The sequence below is a fragment of the Leptonotus elevatus genome, chromosome 3 (genome assembly GCF_054856555.1).
Source record: "Leptonotus elevatus isolate MCC_2025b chromosome 3, RoL_Lele_1.0, whole genome shotgun sequence".
NCBI classification, from domain to species: Eukaryota; Metazoa; Chordata; class Actinopteri; order Syngnathiformes; family Syngnathidae; genus Leptonotus; species Leptonotus elevatus.
The window spans coordinates 5,174,092-5,194,312 of NC_141241.1; the positions used below are offsets into that span (position 1 = coordinate 5,174,092).

The 20,221-nt window shown below is 42.6% G+C and overlaps 1 protein-coding gene across 2 annotated transcripts in view; it reads left to right on the forward strand.

The window, feature by feature from the left end:
* Nucleotides 1–18,934, forward strand: part of cbfa2t3 (CBFA2/RUNX1 partner transcriptional co-repressor 3) — a 53,164-nt gene extending 34,230 nt beyond the window's left edge. For both annotated transcript variants that reach the window (XM_086071544.1, XM_086071545.1), the window contains exons 3-12: nt 1,945–2,186; nt 2,431–2,520; nt 3,921–4,102; nt 7,873–8,156; nt 9,470–9,555; nt 11,398–11,677; nt 11,897–11,965; nt 12,870–12,923; nt 14,733–14,923; nt 16,309–18,934. In XM_086071544.1, the coding sequence (XP_085927670.1) occupies nt 1,945–2,186; nt 2,431–2,520; nt 3,921–4,102; nt 7,873–8,156; nt 9,470–9,555; nt 11,398–11,677; nt 11,897–11,965; nt 12,870–12,923; nt 14,733–14,923; nt 16,309–16,680 (1,850 nt within the window). In that variant the 3' untranslated portion in view covers nt 16,681–18,934. The remainder of the gene's footprint in view (nt 1–1,944; nt 2,187–2,430; nt 2,521–3,920; nt 4,103–7,872; nt 8,157–9,469; nt 9,556–11,397; nt 11,678–11,896; nt 11,966–12,869; nt 12,924–14,732; nt 14,924–16,308) is intronic.
* Nucleotides 18,935–20,221: the final 1,287 nt, after the last annotated feature.

The following is a 20,221-nucleotide window of genomic DNA, read 5'->3' on the forward strand; positions in this document are numbered from 1 at the left end:
GTAGGAGGGTGGCAGGGCAGAGGGCATCAGTCAGGCTGGCGTTGCTGTGGGGTGGCTACTTCCCTATATAGCAATGTCAGGCCATGTTCTTTCACCTGTTATGGCGTGACGTTAGTCCCCTCGAAAACAAAAAAACACATTCGTGCGTTAGGATCATGTGGGTTAGCGCAGAACTGCTAGTTGTTTTCATTATTTAAGTTTTAGTCAGATTAGGTCAATTCTTTTAATGGACTCACATTTGTTGTTGTTGTTTTGGCACCTACCACTACATTTATCATGCCATACAATGCTATGTTGAAGTCGAGAGGGAGAAAATATAATGAGAGTCAACAGAAATTATCGAAGAAATATACCAGAATTTTTTTTTTTCCAAACCCTGAAATACGCGGTTTCGCATCGCAGCTTGTGAAGCTAATTTTGCATTTATCAAAATACACTGAATTGAAAAACTGAGAATCAACCGCTTAGATGGTTCCAAAAAGCTTCTGGGCTGGATGCACACGCATTAAAATGGAAAACACGCCTTTCGGAAGTCGAGGCTCGAGTAGCTCGGTGCTACTTATGCCGCATCAGATAGCTACAAGTAGCAACGAGCTTCGGATGCTTATGCTGCCGCCAAACACGTTGCGGAGTTAAATTAGTCATCGTCAGTGATGATTCATCACCTCCTTGGCGGTGAATAAGCTACACTTTTGTCCTAACAAGTAGGCTACAGTATGTCACAAAGGGATGATGAAGAAAGACAGAGAAGCCATGCTAATTACTTAGCTAACCTTAGTGTGACACGGCTAGCTAGCGCGTTTAACACTGGAAGTAAGTGCTTGGGTTTGATTGAGTTCACTTTGAACAACAAATTGAGTGTCTGGGCTCCGGAGAGAACATTTAAAATTTAAAACATTGTTTTAAATTTAAATTAAAACTGGAACTGGAAATGAATTATGCTAGGTTATACCGTATGACAGCCAGAAGGAGTGACCTGTAAGGTTAAAAATATAAAAAATATAGCATAAATATATATATAAATTATATATATGTCAGTAATATTATTGGTTTGTTTTCACAATAGCGTCCTGAGTTTTGATTTTGACTTTTGAGGTCTGCACAATAAATATTCTCAAATTACATTACGGGTTAAAAATAATAATAATAATAATTAGCTTTGCTTCTGGACAAGAAAATACAGTTTGCTGTTATACAAATTGTGAATTTAAGAAATAAAAGCAATTGTTCATCTGTTATAGTGTCATATTATTATTGTTCAATAAAACCGTTACTTCAGGTCCCTGGTTTTAACCTAGGGGGAAAAAAATGCTTCCTAAAAATGCTCCCTAATTTGCTCCTCAAATGAAGTCATTGATTCGCAAAACTGCTCCACAGAGAAAAATATCAAACATTTTGGTCCTTCATTTTTGTGAATTTGTGACATTAAAAGAGAAGAAAGGTTTTGTTTGCCCACTGTAAGAATGGGCTGTTGCACATGAATGTTCATACAATTGCGAACCTCAAAGCTGCAAATCTGTTTTCAGATGGTGGACATGTGCAGCACCGCATTTAGCTACACACCTGCCACTGGAATAAAAGTAACACAGGCCACAGGACTATTTTTGGCACCTCATTTACAAGTTCCTCTTATAGTTGTGTCCTAGTGAGCGAGTTGGTGGGTGGGGGGGAGAGTTTGAGGAACAGAGCGAAATAGACTGACACAAGAGCAGGTGGCGGGAGAGGGGAGTCAAATGCTAACACTTGTGAGACAGCTGAAGTTTGCACAAAAACAAACAAGATTGTGACAATAAATATGTATGCGTCACATACATTTGTGCGCTCTTCTAACAGCGGGATGCAGCATAAGAGTGTCATCCCCCATCTTGCCCCCAGATGTCCGCCGATGCCCCTCAGAAACTACTGACCTAATTCGTGTTGTCTCCCCCTTATGTCTGTCTGCAGTGCTAAACGGGAGCAGCCACTCTCCCACATCACTGAACGGCGCCCCGTCCACTCCCAACGGCTTCAGCAACGGGCCGGCCATGTCGTCGACATCCTCGCTGTCCAACCAGCAGCTCCCGCCCGCCTGCGGCGCCCGCCAGCTCTGCAAGCTGAAGCGCTTCCTGACGACGTTGCAGCAGTTTGGCAACGACATATCGCCGGAGATTGGAGAGCGAGTGCGCAGCCTTGTGCTGGGGCTGGTGGTGAGTTTGTGGTCAATTTCATAAATAGGAGGATTATTATGTGCGTTATAAACTCACTGGATGCTTACGTTACATAATCGTATCTATTGTGCTGATAATTTGGTCGCTTGTGTACGCAAAGGGAAAATGTTTAATGCAGTTGATGTTTGGCTATGTATGTGTAAATATTTCAATTACACTGCGTACTTCCACAATTAGCAACCATTGTGCCTTGTGCCCACTTTTTTTGTCTTCTCTTGTACAGAACTCTACACTTACCATTGAAGAGTTTCATTCCAAACTTCACGAAGCTACTAACTTCCCTCTGAGGCCTTTCGTCATTCCCTTCCTGAAGGTAAATATAGTCGACAGACTTGCCTGCACAGGTGTGCGTCTGCTTATATGTGATATATTTAGCCCTGCCCTGGATTCTATGGCCTGCGTGCTACATATTCATACATTACAAAATAAGCACGTATCATTCCTGTGACCCAAACGTAGTGAAATACATCTCGTATTGACACCGGCAAAAATTGCAGTGTTAAATTTGTGGGAGCTCATTTTAACTCCCAAAGAGTTGATCGCCTAAATTAACTCTACAGAGTGTTAGATTTAACTACGTTTTTAGCACCTGCACTTTTCCAGTTTGAGAGAGAGACAAATCAGCACCATTTCCCTCCTCCTCCTTTCCTCTCTGCTTATCACTGGGGAAACACTGACATTCAAACAAAAAAGGAGTTTAGGGCCCATGACGTCATTGTCACTCATAGAAGAGGCTGCAGTCAACAGACATTTGTTTTAATCGATTTCATTTCGACCGCATTGAAGTTATTTAAAAGACTAAGAGATGTGGTAGTGCTGCTGACGTGAGATACAACCAGGGGATCAAATTCCAGTCAAGGGAAATTTTTAAGGAGTCAACTTAACTGACAAAGAGAGAGAAAAAAAAAATGCAGTTTCTGAGAAGAGTAACTTGTCTACTCTTAGCGTTTGAATTTAACTCTGTTAGTGAGTTAAACATGTGCTTTCCCTCACTGCAAAATATTTAAATATTTTAAAAGTGTTGATTAACTCTGGAGAGTGTGAAGCTCTATGAACTAAAGACCTTTTTTTTTTTTGCTGTGACATCAACATATAACTGTTAACTATTTATAACAAACACTGACTCACTGCAACCGATAAATCAAGTCAAGCGTGATCGACCCTCACTCAAATATATTTTTTGTCGAGTCGTGACTCTTTTGGGGGGGGGAGCTGATCGAACCTGAGAGAGATGAACCTTGTCGTGTTTTATTATTTTTTGTGTCGACAGAATGCAGACTATTAAGGTGCATGTCTCGACCGAAAAGTGTTGTGTGAAGTGCGAGCGCGTACGTTTCGGTGCCATGCGTCCTTGTGTGTGGTCATCCTCCACATCTGGGACATTGCAGCAGTCTGTGTTTTATCAAGCGGACAGGTCTTAGAGAGTTATTTGACAGCACTTATACACATACACAATGCACACCTCCGAGGGAGACACATGGCAGAGGAATGTGTCAAGAGATCTGTCTTATCTCATTGCGTCTCTTCATCTATCACTCCCTCTCTTTTTTTTTTTTCACCGCCTTATCTGGCTTCGAGTTCACTCTCCGCATTTCAGATTCCAGCTTCGTTCTCTCGGCGCATTTTTCTCTCTCTCTCTCTCTCTCTCTCTCTCTCTCTCTCTCTCTCTCTCTTTCTTTAATGAATGTTTTCATTTTTTTGTCTGCTTTGCAGGCAAACCTGCCCCTGCTGCAGAGGGAGTTGCTGCACTGTGCCAGGCTTGCCAAGCAGACTCCAGCACAATACCTGGCCCAACACGAGCAGCTTCTCCTGGACGCCAATGCCAGCTCGCCCCTGGATTCTTCGGAGATCATGTTGGAGATGAATGAGCATGGCAAGAGGAGGACCCCCGACAGGTAACGGCGCTCATTTACACGTATGGGCCCTGTTTTTGCTCCCGGCCCGCAAAACGTAGTCTAACTGAGCACATGGCTGGCGCTTTCTTTCTTTTGCTATTTTTTCCTAGACTTTACACAGGTAGAATTGTGCATAAGGTGTTTGCTCCTTTGTGCGCCTTTGTAGGATGGAATGCTTTAAAAACAGTGGGGTCAAAAGTAACTCAAATATGGGTCAAAAATGGACCGATCCTCTAGTTGGGTCTATTTGACCTAACTTTGAGTCAAGAAATGACTCAGATCCTTTATTTGGGTCAAAAATCAGGTCATTTCCTATAAAACAACCCAGAAAGTTGGGTCAAATTGACCCCTAAAGTGGATCGGTCCTTTTTTGTTTTAATCCATAATTGGTTTACTTTTGACCCAACTGGTTTTAGAGTGAATTCAGCCAGCTCAGGTCAATTGAAGAGGCTCCCCTCATTCCCATGAAATCAGGCGCACACATCATTGACATTGCAGAAACAGAAATTGACTCGCTGAGGTCCGAGCGATGAGATTGGCGTGCGCAAAGTGTGTGTTTTTTGAACAGCAAGACCTCCCGGATGATTTAGTCGGCCGGCGGCCGCGCATGTGATGTGTACACCCCGCCTTGCAGCCCCGATTGGTCATCTACAGTATGTGTGACCTACTTTTTTCGCTAGTCTAAAATCGAGTCTACTTTTTGTCACCGAATTGCAAGATGCACTGGAACGACCAGACTGAAACGCGGTAGACCAGACTTATGCTGCATTCGAGGATGGTCGGATATATCAGAGTTGGTTGTTCCCAGTCCCGACCTGAAAGCGTTCAAGGCGAAAGCAAACAACCAAAATGGTGGATCAGAATAAATAATTTTTTATTTTGGTCCTCAAAACAAATTTTCACCTCCAGCAAACTTGCTTTATCGCAATTTTGCTTTATTTATTGTTTTATCTTATTTCATACAGTTCAGTAGTTCACCGTATAATATCATGCAGGGCGATAGCAGCATACCGTCACGTACGTTGTGTTACGTGAAGTTATGTCGAATATTTATGAATGAAGAAAGCTATCTAGTTTTATACTCGGGTAAATTGTGTTTTACCATTCACGGTCTGCGTATCCAAAGGGGTCGCCATTGTAGAGTGACGTCACATTGTGGTCCGTCAGTGAAGTCGGGGTACACACTTCCTGGTTTGAACTTGGAAAAGGTTCCCACCATCCTCCAATGCAGCATTACAACGGCACGAAAATGAAGACGCACCCGTTTTTTTTATACTGAGCGCACAGGAACCCGTGTACGAAAATATAGGGCCCATCGTGTCAGAAATAGGCTATATATCAAATTTTCTGGGTAGGCAGACGTTTGGGCAAACACTGATACAAGGAAAGTAGAACCTGTTGGTGGCACAATTTAAAATAACCCATTTTAGCCAAGGCTTTGCTTTATTTACTCCTTGGAGGGTGACTGATATTTCTTCTTTTTTTGCCTCATCGTTCTCTGCAATCTGATATTTCGGACTTACTCAGTCTCCTTCCCTCCTCCCTGCCCCTTTAACTGCATGACCTGCAGGCTCCCAGCAGCTGTTCATATGTCAGGGATGTGTCCAGATGGTGATGTGCTGACCGTAACACTGAACACATCCTCCGTAGGGTGAGAGGAGGTGGTTTGGATGGGACTGTAATCCACACACCTCCGCCTCCCGACCTCTTGCCTTATGCACAGCAGGCTTGGCTCAGTGGAGGGAGGGGGGGTTGGTGAGGGGGGGTTGGGGGGGGGCAATTCAGGCAGAGGCAGGGCCTTTCGCCGTGCCAGCTGTTCGAATGATTTGTCAGTTGCCAGAGCCGAGGATGTGTACGAGTATTGCCGGCATGCTGAAAATACACACGGATAACCAGCGCGCTCAGAGTAATGCACGTCCATGACATGCAGCCACCAAGCATTCGTTGACTGATTTCCATCTGAATGCCGGGCTAGTGCCATCTAGCTAAAAAGATTAATATCAACACTCCTCTTTAAACCGACCAGATGGCTGCAAAACACAGCCTCGCTCGCGCACACACACACACACACACACACTTACTTAAACAACTCGTACACGGTGTCTCTAAACATCTGCCACACACTCTGTATTTAGTCCATATTGCAGCCTAAGCCGGAGCGGGGCGGGAGCATGAGGAATAGTTGCAATCTTAGAGCAGGCCGAGGGATATTCAGATTAAACGCAGGGTGTACGCTTGGACTTGGCTTTGTTCGGTGCATATGGCGTACAGCTGCGCTGGAGCTCTGGAGCGGCGCTGCCTCGCTGTAGCTGAACAACAAGCAGCTCTCCACGGGTATCCGTGGTCGCGCACGTGCGAGTGCGTCTCTCCGCATGCACACCATGTGGGAGTTGTCGAATTTACAGTATTGACAGAGTTCACGTTTGCGGCAGGTTCGGCAGGGAAGCAGCTGCGATCGTTTATAAATAGCGTGGTTTTGTAGCAATCGGAATTTGTAACTTTAGGGATTAACTTGTAGTTTAAAAGTTGCGGGACGTCAATGTGCTCAAGACCTTACTAAAGATGCGTTTCATTTATTTCTGTAGATTGCAGATAGCATTTGTACAGAAGCGTGGAACTGCCAATGTGGAGGAAACATTTTTGACTGGCAAATACGTTGAAATGCATTTGCAAGTACATTTAAATACGCTCAAACGTATTTGCAGGATTTCGAATGTTGAGTTGTGCTTGAAAGTTTACAGTACGTACCCAACGTAAACGTATGAGCACCATACAGTGCTGGTGAGAAAAATGGCCATAAAATCCAAAATACTGTGGCAAAAGTTGAAGTTGACACGAGTCGAGGTGTGTGTGTCAATTTTGGTGACGATTCATAGCATTTTTGTGGCATGAAGCGACATTTAGCTTTTGTACATTTACACTTGTGCTCATACACGTGTTCAAGCACAGCAGTACTTGTAGGCTAAATGCTAAAGACTTAGCATTTTTTTCCCAGAATGCCCCTTGGTATTGACTTGTGCACGCGTATGTAAAATAAAAATGTATTTATTTATTTTTGCATTTGGCCTATATTATATGAATGAGTTCGAAAAATAAGTAGGTAAACATTGTTTATTATTCATAATTTTTATACTTTATTATGTCTACAGTTAACGCTCCAAGACGCTAAGCTGTTAGCATTTTTTGCCTACAATTGTGTACTACTTTACAGTACTGTTTATTTTTATTTTTTTTGGTATTTGCCATTCTCCATTTATTGTGAACCTAGAATTACTGACCTATTAAAAGAGGATCCATTTTCAGTTCTTATTTTTTTGTTTTGAAATGCAGACATTTTTCTCGCCATGCGCTGAAAACATAGCTTGAGAAATGTTGCCAGTCTGTCCAACGTAATTCCACATTGGCACGCAAACAAAGAATACTGTTTCGTCGTCGGCACTAATTCACCTTCTCATTCTGCACTTCAACGCGACAGCTGAAAAAACCACTGCAGGCTTTTATGTATGCGCAATCATTTCAGCTCCCCTCGTGTGTTTCATTAACGCTGAAGTGTTTTCAATAATGTACAGCAAATAATCAATGCTCCTATTTCACACTGCAATTACTTCAACATTATAAACACTCATTTTGTATCCGACTTTAACGGGTATACTGACTACAATGTGTGAGCAACTTTTTCTTACCACTATTCATTTGCCTGCCTAAGGCTTTCCACTGACGCGTACTGTATATTAAGTTCACTCTTTCCATGCTTATGCTCCCCTCCCCAGGACCAAAGACTCTTCGGAGAGAGATGGCTTGCACCCCGAGCACCTTGCCAAAAGGCCCTGCACCATTAGCCCCAGCCAGCGCTTCAGTCCCAGCACGGGCCTCCCTGCTCACCCACCTCCCAACGGCCTTCCGACACACCCTCCCAACGGCCTGCCCCACCCGCAAAACCCTCAAATGGGCCCTCAGCACTACCGCTTGGAGGACATGGCGCTGGCGCACCAATACAGAGACGCTTACAGACATAACGAACACAGAGACAGCCGAGACAGACACCGACAGACAGGTAGAAAGAACGCTTTACATGAATGACGAGCTCAAACTGCAGGTCGCATTATGAGGTCAAATACTAAGGGGGGGGGGGGGGGCATATACGAAAGTGGGGTGTATGTCAGGAACAATGACCAGTTGTCAGCCTACTGTGTTAATCCTTGTGGCTATATAAAGCCCACAGCCTTACATACCCATGTGCTACAACTGTGGCAACTATATATGACTTCCTTACTGCTTTACCCAAAAAGAAAGACGTGCGTTCTCAGCCAAACTGTCCCCCTGATTAGTTGCCAGCCTTTTATACTGTAATGGCAATTGTATGCCAATATGGAGGCTCTGAGATAAGCAGGCTTGGGTGATGATTAATTAGCTGAGCAATAGCAGAAAATGCTAAATGTGAAAACTATAGAATGTTGCATGTATAGTATTTTAATGAAGCAATCAGGATTACGTCATTTAAGGAAGCGCAGAACTGCCAACGCGGAGTAAACATTTTTACTGGCGAATGCGTTCAAACGTATTTTCAAAAAAATACGTTCAAACGTTTAAACGTTTGGCCGACATTATATCAACACGTTTAAAAAATTAAGTAAGTAAACATTGTTTATTCATCATTTTTATTATTTGTGATTATTATTATGCATGACTTCCGTTTGGCTTTTTTTTTTATACCCGTGGCAAATTATACGTTCAAATACGTTTGGCCAACTTTATAACAATATGTTTGAAAAATAAGTAATTAAATATTGTTTATTCATAATTTTTATAATTTATTATTATTATGTCTGCAGTGCATGAGTTGTTTTTTTTTTTTTCACGGGGTATACCATTGGCGTGTTATTCATTCAAACGTACCTGCAAACACGTTTGAACGTGTTAAAATACGGAATTATATTTATTAATATTTGCAAGTGTGTTTAACCACATTTGGCCTACTTTTTACCAATATGTTCAAAAAAATTGTGAGTAAACATTGTTTATTGGTAATTTTTTATCATTTATTCTTCTATGCATGACTTCCGTTCACCATTTTCCCCATAAAACCACTGGGTACACCCGTGGTGAATTATACGTTCGGACGTACTTGCAAATACTGCTTTTAAATATATTTTTATATGCATTTGAAAACACGGTTGAATATATTTGCCATTCGAAAATGTCTACTTCCATTCACAGTTCCACGCTTCCATAATGGACTTTTTCTACTCCAAAGGCGTGTTTAGAGGTGTCCATTAGCATGCTGTTTACGAAAATTCCCTGTGACTTTGTAGTTCGGCGTACATACTGAAACCGTTTTTTTTTTTTTTATCTGCTTTTCTTTCACAGCAGTTCACGGAGCCCGCCAAGAGGAAGTGATCGACCACCGTCTGACAGACCGAGAGTGGGCAGAAGAATGGAAGCACCTTGATAATGTAGGTATCGGTCGCAGTCGCCATTTTTCACGTCAAACGCAATGTATCCGTTTGGCAACACTTCGCTTCAGGAAAGCGTTCCTGCGCACATGGAGCAGACACACATACGGTACACACTCATGCAAAGAAACAGGGCCCCAGATGGAGCTCGGGACCCAGCAGAGAGCAGCTCCAGCTGGGCAGAGCAGCTGAGACAAGAGCTGCAGTCATGGAGAGAACCGGCCAGGCCTGGACCCCTGCCAAATTAGAAACACTTCACTGAAATAAATATAGCTTACTGAGAGGGGAGGGACGGGCGGAAAGCGACGAACGGCGGCAGGGACGGAGCGAGGGAACAACGGAGAAGAAATTTGAATGTGGATCATATGAAGGAGTGAATGTCAAACATGCTAAGCTCATTTAGTGGAGCAGACAAGGGTGGCGACACTGGTAGCGTGCATGGAAGTGACACTGCAATGTGAGGGGGGGGGGGGGGGGGGGGAAGAGAACTAAAAGAAAATCTGTTGAGCTGGCAGCAAATCGAGCAGAAGGGTGGAAGAAATTGGTTCAACCTTTCAGCTGTAGCCCAGCTGTTACGTTATTCTTGCAATGCTCGTACAAATTCAAATTTCGCACATAGCCAAGTGAAACTTGAAAATTGTTTTGTAAATAGGGAACTGAACTGACTGTTAATGTTTACTGGAAATGAAAAAATGGATGAAAATATAGAGTTGGTTCATTTTGAGCAGCTATCATAGCTTCCAATCTATTGAAGTCCTTGTCAAAGATTTAGGAGTTTGTGGGACTTTTTTTGTCCATTCATGGAGACAAAGGGGCCTGGCTAACAATATTTGTTCGACTTCACCACACTTATTTAGTCTGGATTCTGTGCACAATAATATTGGAAGCTACTTCTCCAAACTGCTGAAACAACATTGAAGATGAGACTTTGCAAGTTGTGCTGTTCAGTGATTTAGATCTACATACCAAGACTCGAAATGTTTTTGTTTTTGTTTTTGCGGAGCAGCATTGCAAATCAATTACTTCATTTGAGGAGCAACGTTCTAATTTTGTCGAGCTATTCTTTTTTTGTCTTGCGGAGCAGCATTGCAAATCAATTACTTCATTTGAGGAGCAACGTTCTAATTTTGTCGATTTTTTTTCCTTTTCTTTTTTTTTTTGCGGGTCAATCCCAGGGACCTCAAGCAAGGATTTTATTACCGACAAACACGATGATTGAACATGAAGATGACAATTTAACCGTCTATGGCGGTTAATTTTCCGTTTTTGCTATTCAATGTGTGTTCATGTTAATGTTAGTATGTTTTCTTAAAAAATCTTCTTCCTTTTTAAGTCAATTTTACAAGGAGAGTTTTGAGTACATTTTACGAGTTTATTTAATTAAAAAAAATAAAAAGCTACGCAAGGGTTGAGGAATAAACCCACAACCGTCAGGTTAGGAGACAGCCACTCTACCACCTGAGCCATGCCACTCAGAATGGTGTCAGGCAGAATACTTTTACCTCCAAGAGTCGGGTTTTTGGTCTCATTTTGGATTCACCAGTACAGCAAGAGTGGCATGGCTCAGGTGGTAGAGTGTCTCCCAAGTTGAAGATCATGAGTATGTTCCTCAATGCTTCATTACTTTTTTTAATATACAGGTAAAATTTACTCAAAACTCTCCTTGTAAAATTTACTTTAAAATTTCTGAGTGAAATAAACTTCACTATGTTTGTAACTGTTACTCTTTTTTTTACAGTGTTGGACAGTGTTTAAAAAAAACCCTCAAAATACAAGGTGTTATTATCCATAATGAATATTAATCTACAGTATATACTGTATTCCAATTTGTGTTCCCACCAGCTCCTGAACTGTATCATGGACATGGTAGAGAAGACGCGGCGCTCTCTGACCGTGCTGCGACGCTGCCAGGAGGCGGACCGGGAGGAGATGAATCATTGGATACGGCGCTACAGCGACGTGGAGGAGATGAAAAAAGGTGGGAGCAACGGACAGCACTGCCTTCCTCCTCCTCTTCCTCCTACTCCTCATCACAACTCCTCCTCCAACACAGCGAGCAGCAGCGAGGCACTGCCCAAAGGAGCTTCTTCCGCTGCTGAAAGGCAGACAGGCAGACAGACAGGTAGACAAACACACACACAGGGGATGTTTTGGCACTTGTAGCAAGGTAGGGCCCATTTGAAGATGTTGGCAAGGGACTGACTTTAATGTGAGGTCATCCTGATTCTTGGGCTGAGTTTTATGATGATTCAACATCCATACATAATGTGGATAAAAGTAGTTTTGTTTTTAACCTTTATGTGTGTGTGCATTCCTGATTGGGTCTCTCTGTGTGTTTCAGAGATCCACAGAGACTTTCTGCACAGACCACCATCGGGATACCTGCCAGAGGAAATCTGGAGAAAAGCTGGTAAGAACCACCACACCTCCTTCTCCCGATTTTGTCTACGGGGACCTCACGCTAACGGTTTCCTTGCGCTCCAAACCGACACAATCGTGCATCTCACAACGAGTAGTCACCGCCTCATCCTTTTTCCACTATGGCCCCGTTTCCACCAAACTGTACGTTGCTTCATTTCACGCTGTCAAAATAGCGTCTCTGTACTCGAGTGTGACAATAAAACAAATGTGGTGAAAATCTGAACTTACCACTGGGTGGAAACATTGCTCAGGACGGAAAGGACAGAGGCCTTTCAGTCACAGGATTGAAAGCCCTCTGTAGAATTCTGGCTAAAAGCCCTCCATCTGTAACCACTATGAAAGGCCACTGCAGTTAAGCTGCAGTGAAAATGCAGTCACCTGGCCCGAGGCATGCCACAGCAGCACAGAACACTTGAAATGGGACTTTATGGGCCAAATAAAATCTTGAGTTCAACAACCCACCCGCCCCTCCGTTTTTTCTCTCCTTTTTTTTTATTTTCTCTCCATTTATTTTATTTTCTCTCCATGTATTTTATTTTCTCTCCATGTATTTTATTTTATTTTTATTTTTATTTATTTTATTTTTATTTATTATATTTATATGTAATTGTATGTATTTATAAAATACATATATGTGCATATCCATAAACGGAATTGCACGTCCTTTTTTCCAGTACTGCATGTTTGTTTGTTTTGACACATTCCTTGGATCATTTTGGCTCCAACCTTTTCCCACCCTCGTCAAAAGGATTTTTTTTTGTCAGTCATAATCCTTACATATAGATCCTGTGGAACGAACATGCTGCTGCTGTTGGCAAAATATTGCGCTGCATTTTTGACCAGCAGAAAAAAAAAAGAAGAAGCTATTTTAACTGCAGTTGTTTTTCATACAGGCACGACAAGCGTCCCGCTTTCCCCGGCACTAAAGCACCTCCAAAACAAGCAGGGTGAGTAACATATCTCACTCACAGCATCTTCCCTTCAGTGTGTGTTTGTGTGCGAGTGTGCGCAGCCAGGTAGTCTGCCCCTCTCCCTTTTAATTAAAACCATGCACGCACTGTTTTCTCCGATCGAGTTCAGCTTGAGAGACTGCTGTGATTTTGGGACCAAATAAAAAAATAAAAAAATAGGGTCTGTGAATAGACTTGGCAAATCCCTGTGGAATTATAACGCTAATATTGCTGCCCCTGTGTTTTTCATTAAGTGCTAATTGCCCTCGCATCTGCTATGTACTCTCCTTGATAAGAATTAATTAAATTTGCAAACTTATCTTGGTGGTGCATACATTAGGCCTGATAATTGAGCTTGAGATAATGCATATAATGCTTGAGGGGAGAGAATAAAAGAGTGGGAGAAATGAATGGAAACAGAAATAGGAGGAATCAAGTGGAGGATGAAGGTAATGTTAGAATGATGCATAACACTGACTTTATGCATTGATGTGAATGGCATCCAAGGCACATGCTAATAATTTTAGCATATGCGTATACACATGCTAAACTGTACAAGTGCGGAGAAGCAACTGCTAGTGGTTCTTGAATGTAGTATGAATGTCCACAGGTTCTAATGGCTAAAACATATATGTGCAATAATGGATTCACATGTATAACGGAACGTCTGGTGTTCCACAGAGCTCAATTCTGGGGCCTCTGCTGTTTTCATTGTATCTGCTGCCCCTGGATTTCATTTTAAGAATATTGTGGTTGTTGTTGTTGTTGTTGTTGTTGTTGTTGTTGTTGAGCGATGGGAGTCAGCGACCTAACTGCATGATTTGCAATGCCACACTCTAAAAACAGTTGGGTCAAAAAGTAACCCAATTATGGATCAAAAATGGACCGATCTACTTTATGGGTCATTTTGACCCAACTTTCTGGGTTGTTTTATACAAAATTACCAATTTTTTGACCCAATTAAAGGATATATTATGACCACTATTTATGAGTTGTTTTATGCTAAAGGACCCATTTCTTGACTCAAAGTTGGATCAAATCGACCCAAGTAGAGGATCGGTCCATTTCTGACCCATAGTTGAGTTCTTTTTGACCCAACTGTTTTTAGAGTGCAAGTTGAGTAATTGTAGTCCAGCACAACTAAGCTAGCAAAAGTAAAGTGAAACTTCCTTAAGCTGTATGGAGTTGGAGAATTCAAGAACACAACACTTTCTGATTTCAAGCTGAAGTGAGCCAGATTTGATTCAAAGACTTCATTTTGTTTACCGGTATACCCAAACCTCAAACTGTTTCCTTGGAAGCAGACTCATCCAAATGCTTTTGTCCAAGTATTGTCCCGTAACTGCCTCGGGTAAAAACACCCCCTCCTCTTTGTTATTCAATATTTCCTGGAAGTGCACAAAACCCGACACAACAATCGACACCGTAGGAGCATTGTAGTGAAGACAAGCACACTGGCGTATTTTCAGGATGCTTAGTTGTCTGAGGATTTGTTACTGAACCGTCCAGATGACAGAAGGACAATCAGGCAGAAAGGGAATCCCATGATGGCGGCTGAACAGCCAAGCTGGTGACAAAACTTTGGAGGCATCTGCTGTTCTGCGCTCTGAGTCCAGATTGTGTTGGAATTCATCACCGACTGTCTGGATGTTCCCCATTTCTGCCGTCAACTTTTAAATCTTGGATGGCGTGCATCTGTTAGCCAAGATACGACAAAAAAGCAGCTTAAAGCGCTTCAATAAATGATGGCGGAGCAGGCGGAGGCTCTAACGCGTCCATTTTTCTCTTTCCTTTTTTCCTTCTCAGAGGAAGCGGTGAACGAAGTAAAGCGGCAGGCGATGTCGGAGCTGCAGAAGGCCGTGTCCGATGCTGAGAGGAAGGCTCATGAGATGATTTCAGCGGAACGCTCAAAAATGGAGAGGGCCCTGGCTGAGGCCAAGAGGCAAGCCTCCGAGGACGCACTAACAGTCATCAACCAGCAGGAGGACTCCAGTGAAGTGAGTATCACAGACAACAATACCTTTTGTTGATGCTGCTTTATATGATAGAATACATAATACAGAGCTATTTTTCTTATTAAAATACACAAAAAAATGAGTTGTTTTAAAATCAATGACTATTTGACGAGCAACTTTCTAATTTTGTGGAGCATTTTTTTGGCCAGGTTAATCCCAGGGATTTGTAGCAAGGGTTTTTCGATGACCAACTGTTTTTCGTTTTTTATGTAACCAACAGTTTTTATTTCTTAAATTCACATTGTTTATAGCAGAAAACAGTATTTTATTTACTACAAGCAAAGCATTTATTGTGCAGACCTCAAAAGTCGAAACTCAGGACTATTGTGAAAACGAACAAATAGCGGACGTACCTCGTAAATGCAATTTATTTAATTTCTCCCAGACACTTACTATAAATTACCTGCTATTTTTCTGTTCAGTTTGTTCTCCGCTTTAACATGGTTCCAACCAGATGTCTATTAAAAGTCACCCAAACACATCATTCTGGTGTTAAACGCGAGCTAACCTTGTCACTCTTAGGTTAGCCTAGCAATTAGCATGAATTCTCCCGTCTTTCCCTGTCATCCCTTCATGAAAACGATACTTGTCAGAAGTGTAGCTTACTTGCCGCCATGGAGGCAATGACCTAGAAGCGGCTCCACAACGTGTTTAGCCGCAAAAGTAGCTAGCCAAAGCTCATTGCTAGCTAGCTAGCTGGTGTGGTATAAACAGTACCAAGCCACCTATTTCCCATGCGTAGGTGAGGTAACGTCACAAGTGAACGTCCAGTCCAGTGAAGTTTTTTGGGACTGTCTCAGCTTTTTAGTCCCAGTTTTGTCTTTTGATGAGGCGCAAAATGCAAAAAAAAAACCCGCTTATTTCGAACCGTGCCTTGGCACAAATTAAAATAGCAAGTCAATACACCACTGTACCTTTTTTTTTTCTTTGCCGTCTGACCTCATAAGCTTGAAGTCAGATAGAGGCTGGCTCCCAATTTTCTGGACCGCGACATTATTACCACCAGCAGGCAGCTCGCACCAGCATTTTTATCAGCTTCCGACGTTCAGCTAACAGCTCTTGGCTCTTGTTTAGCAGCACCACCATGGTGCCATCATCGCTGCAGAAGCAGTCCAGTTGTTTGTATAATAATGGCAGACAGACGCAGATGGTAAGCGCAGGGTGCCAGACTGAGGCCATTCCAGAGCAGATGACCACCACCTGCTGGTGGCTCAAACCAGAGCAGACTTGAAATGAATCCACCATGTAAATAGATTTAGCAGGAAAACCATAAATCAAGTACCACACACACATATAACTGTGTCACGTCTTGGAGACAAAAAGAGACTTATTTTTATCAACCGTCTGTCTTCCCACTGTCTCACCAGAGCTGCTGGAACTGCGGGAGGAAAGCCAGCGAAACGTGCAGCGGCTGCAACACCGCTCGCTACTGCGGCTCCTTCTGCCAACACAAAGACTGGGAGAGGCACCACCACGTCTGTGGTCAAGGTCTGCAAGGGCTGCCAGGGGGCAGCAGTGTTCCTCTTGGCACCCCCTCCTCGGCGTCCGGCGCACCCCCCACCCACTCGGAGAGCACCCCTCCGGGTCCGCTGTCGCTGGCGGGCCAGAGCGGAATCGCGGCGGGGGCGGGCAGCGGCAGCGGCAGCATGTCGGCCAGCCCCAAGGAGAGCAGTTCAAGTAGTGCCTCTCGCTCCACCACTCCAGCCACACCCGCGCTACTCGATGCCACATCTCGCTGACGTGGGATCCCGTTCGTCCCCTGTTATGACAGTAGCCACACAAAACCAAACTGAGGAATCTTCATCTCACAGTGACCCCCTTTCCTCCTCCAACAATTTAGACCTTGTTCCTTTTTTCTTTTCTTTTTTTAACTCTGATAGCTTTTTTTTTTTTTTTTTTTCTCTTTTTCTTTTTAAGAGCTCAGTATTGTTCATTCGGAAACTAGCTAACTCTGATAGCTTAACATTCTGACTTAGTTAGGGTGACCAGATTTTCAAAATTAAAAACCGGGATACCATAAATTCACATTTAATCGCTAGTCAATCTGGTGACCAGTCATTGTGCTATTACTTTAGCTAATGCTAAATGCTATCTTGATTGACAGTTCAACAGCGCTAAACAAAAAGGCACTCACCCTTATCCAACCTTTTTTGCTCGGTCCCAGCAGCCGGTGCCGTATTGTAACATTGGAATTAATCTGCCGCCAGAAAAGCTAAGCTTGTGTAGGGTCTCACTGGCAACCGCAGCATTAAGCTAGTTAGCTAGATAGCTACATATCCCATGATTCGTAGACATGGAAACAGGAATTAGAGTGAGTTCAGTTATGACGAAAACACATCTGCTAGCGATTAGAGAGAACGCAAATGTGAATGTGGAAGTAAATTGGAAGTAATTCAACAGTTAAATTTCTTTTTAATTAGTTTATCCTACGAATCGCTATGACAACTGTGTGATTGACATACACATGGCCCAAACAATTGGCTTGCTGACCAGACAAAAAAAAAAACGAACAAAAAAAAAACGGACACTGTGGCGAGACCTGCGTAAAAAGGGAGACAAAACAATGCGGCTGGCGAAATCCGCCGGGACATGCGACACAACGCTCAAAACGAGACTGTCACGGATTCTGGTCACCTTAAAGCTTAGTGTAACTGTTGAAAAGCACAATAACGAGTGACAGTAACATATCATAAGGTTTGTTGGGAACCTGGAGACTTGACTAAGATGTGCTCGCATGAGCTGTGTTTAAGACATGACAAGACCAATTAGCACTTCAATTTCCTAATACTTTTGTCCCAATGAGAGCACCCAGACCTGTTATATGCGCTAACAGTACCGATCTTCTCCAGTCTCCAAATGCCAACAAGATAAGGATGATAAACTTTTCTCTTTTTTTTTTTTTTTTTTTTTTACCTCAAATACATTTAGCTTTGGGGGAAACAAGTGATGCCATTCCTCAGAAACACAACTTAGTATTTATGAAACATTTCTTTCTGGCTTTAACGGAATACAAAGAGCAGTCCAAATATTCTAAATAAGACAAAAAAAAAAAAAAGTGATGACGCGGACGTTGATAAACCATCGTAATGACATGAGTTTTAAACTGCTAACTACCTTGCTAGCGAGCCAAGAAAAATCTACGCCGGACTCACCTCTCGAAAACCATTGTGAACCCAAATGAATTCAAAGATGAAAAACAACCTGATCCAAACCTTTGTATTACACTGCCAAAGTGAGTCAGCGATAAAGAGAAGCACTCATAACCAAACGCAAAGCAACATCACCTCTTCAGCAGATAAGGCAGCCCCATGAGAGAAAGAGAGCGAAAGTCAAGCTCTGCTGCGTAGCTGCCTTCTGCACCGTGGACAAGACTTCAGCCATCTTTCAGTGATGGCCCGGACATATGGACAACGCTGTGAACGACTCGGCGAAATGGACCGAGGCCTCACCCCGGATGAGATTTGTTTGAGAGTGGGAAGCAAAAAAAAAAAAAAAAAAAAGAGGGAACGGAAACGCTACGCAGACTCAACGGGAGATGACGTTACATACACAACAATGTAGCTACCAAAAACCTCAAGCCTGGAGGAGCAATTACATCCAGTAGAACACATGCAAGCATTGTGTATGTTTGTTTTGTTTTTTTAAAATCTCCCAACGGTGAGGTGAAATTTACCTTTACATTCACACACCTTTTCCAAAGCACGATGAACAGAGCCGAGGGAAGGGCGGTGCAGACTCTCCTCTTTTTCTACCTCCCTTCATCCCACATCCCGACACTTTGGCCCGACGACTTGACTCGAGTCTGCCCCCCCCCCCACCCCCCAACCCAGCCTGCTTCGGAATTGACATCAGAGCAAGACAGCACGGGAAAGGGATCAAACCTGCTTGTAGATATTGTTCCTCTTTGCATTTTTCAATAGTCTATTGTCGCTCGCCTACACATGACCTTGTGTATATCCAGAAATTGACTTTTTTTTTTTTTTTTTTTTTTTTTTTTTTGTTTCCTTTCATTTTCCTCATCCTGGGGACTGCGCAGTGGGACGGATCCGGGCAAGGACGCTGGTCTATGAAAGGAAGCCCCACAATGTACTCATTGTTTGATTTGTTGTATCTATATTAATGAGATGAAACCCCTCTTGTAGAATATTTTGTATTGCTCGCATTGTAAGACAGTGAGAGGACGGAGGTGCAATATGAAGAGAATTCAGCTACTGAATGGAACCTCAGCAACTGCCCATAGGGTGTCATATAATATAGATACATATAAATATATTTAAAGTAACATCGGTAACTTAATGTGAATGTACATAGTATTTAAAGAGGTCCAAAAATGTGTTTGCCAAATAACAGAAACCTTTAAAGTTTAATGTCCAGAATATGATTTTCTCACAGTACATTTGTTTCTCCAATGTATCAATTGCTTTCTTTCTTTCTTTCTTTCTTTTGTTTTTGCTTTTAAATTGATAATTCAAACACTTTTCTTCAGTGGAGTAGATGTAGGGGAACGTACATTCTGACCGATCAAGTGTGCATGAACTGCATGACTTCCAGGAATACATGAATTAGGCTTTAATGAACTTACCGAGGGGAAATCCATCACCTTGTCAAGAGATGTGATCTTCGTTCATTCTTTTAAAATGTGAGTGAATATTTTCAGTGTGCCGAATTTCCTTGACACCAGATTTGGCAAAGTCACGCAGGAGGAGACTCATTTCAAATCGTTCATGCCAAATTAGTTCCGTTTCTCGTTTCAATTGAGTCCTGTGAAATATTACCGCTCATTTAGAATAGTTCCTCTGTGACCGTTTTCTCTTCACTCTTTCGTTATGTTTGTTACCTCCAGCTGCAGTAAAAAACCTTTCAAAGTAAAATTGGACAGTTAGCCAGTATTCAGATGAAGTAAAGCCAACATCAGATGTTAATTTGGCTCCCTTGTTTTTAGACGTAAGTTTTTGATCATTGGAAAAAAAAAAATTGAGGATCTTGTCGCTTTTTTTCCCACACAGCTTTTGAGCATTCCCTTGGTTGATTTATCAGCCTTGGGCTTTTACCGAGTGGAAAAGGGCCATGTGGCCACATTCAAGCAAAATTTGGTTCTCATAAACACTTTAAAGCGCCCAACATATGGCCACAGTGAATGATGACATTATTTAAAGATGATCTGGTGCTTACGGTGCGAAATAAGCTGCAAGCTTGTGCTGCATCTCTGTGTAGCATTTTTTTTTGTATTTGCGACAGAAATGGCCTCTTTGATGCGGTGTTGACTTTTTGCGACGCCCG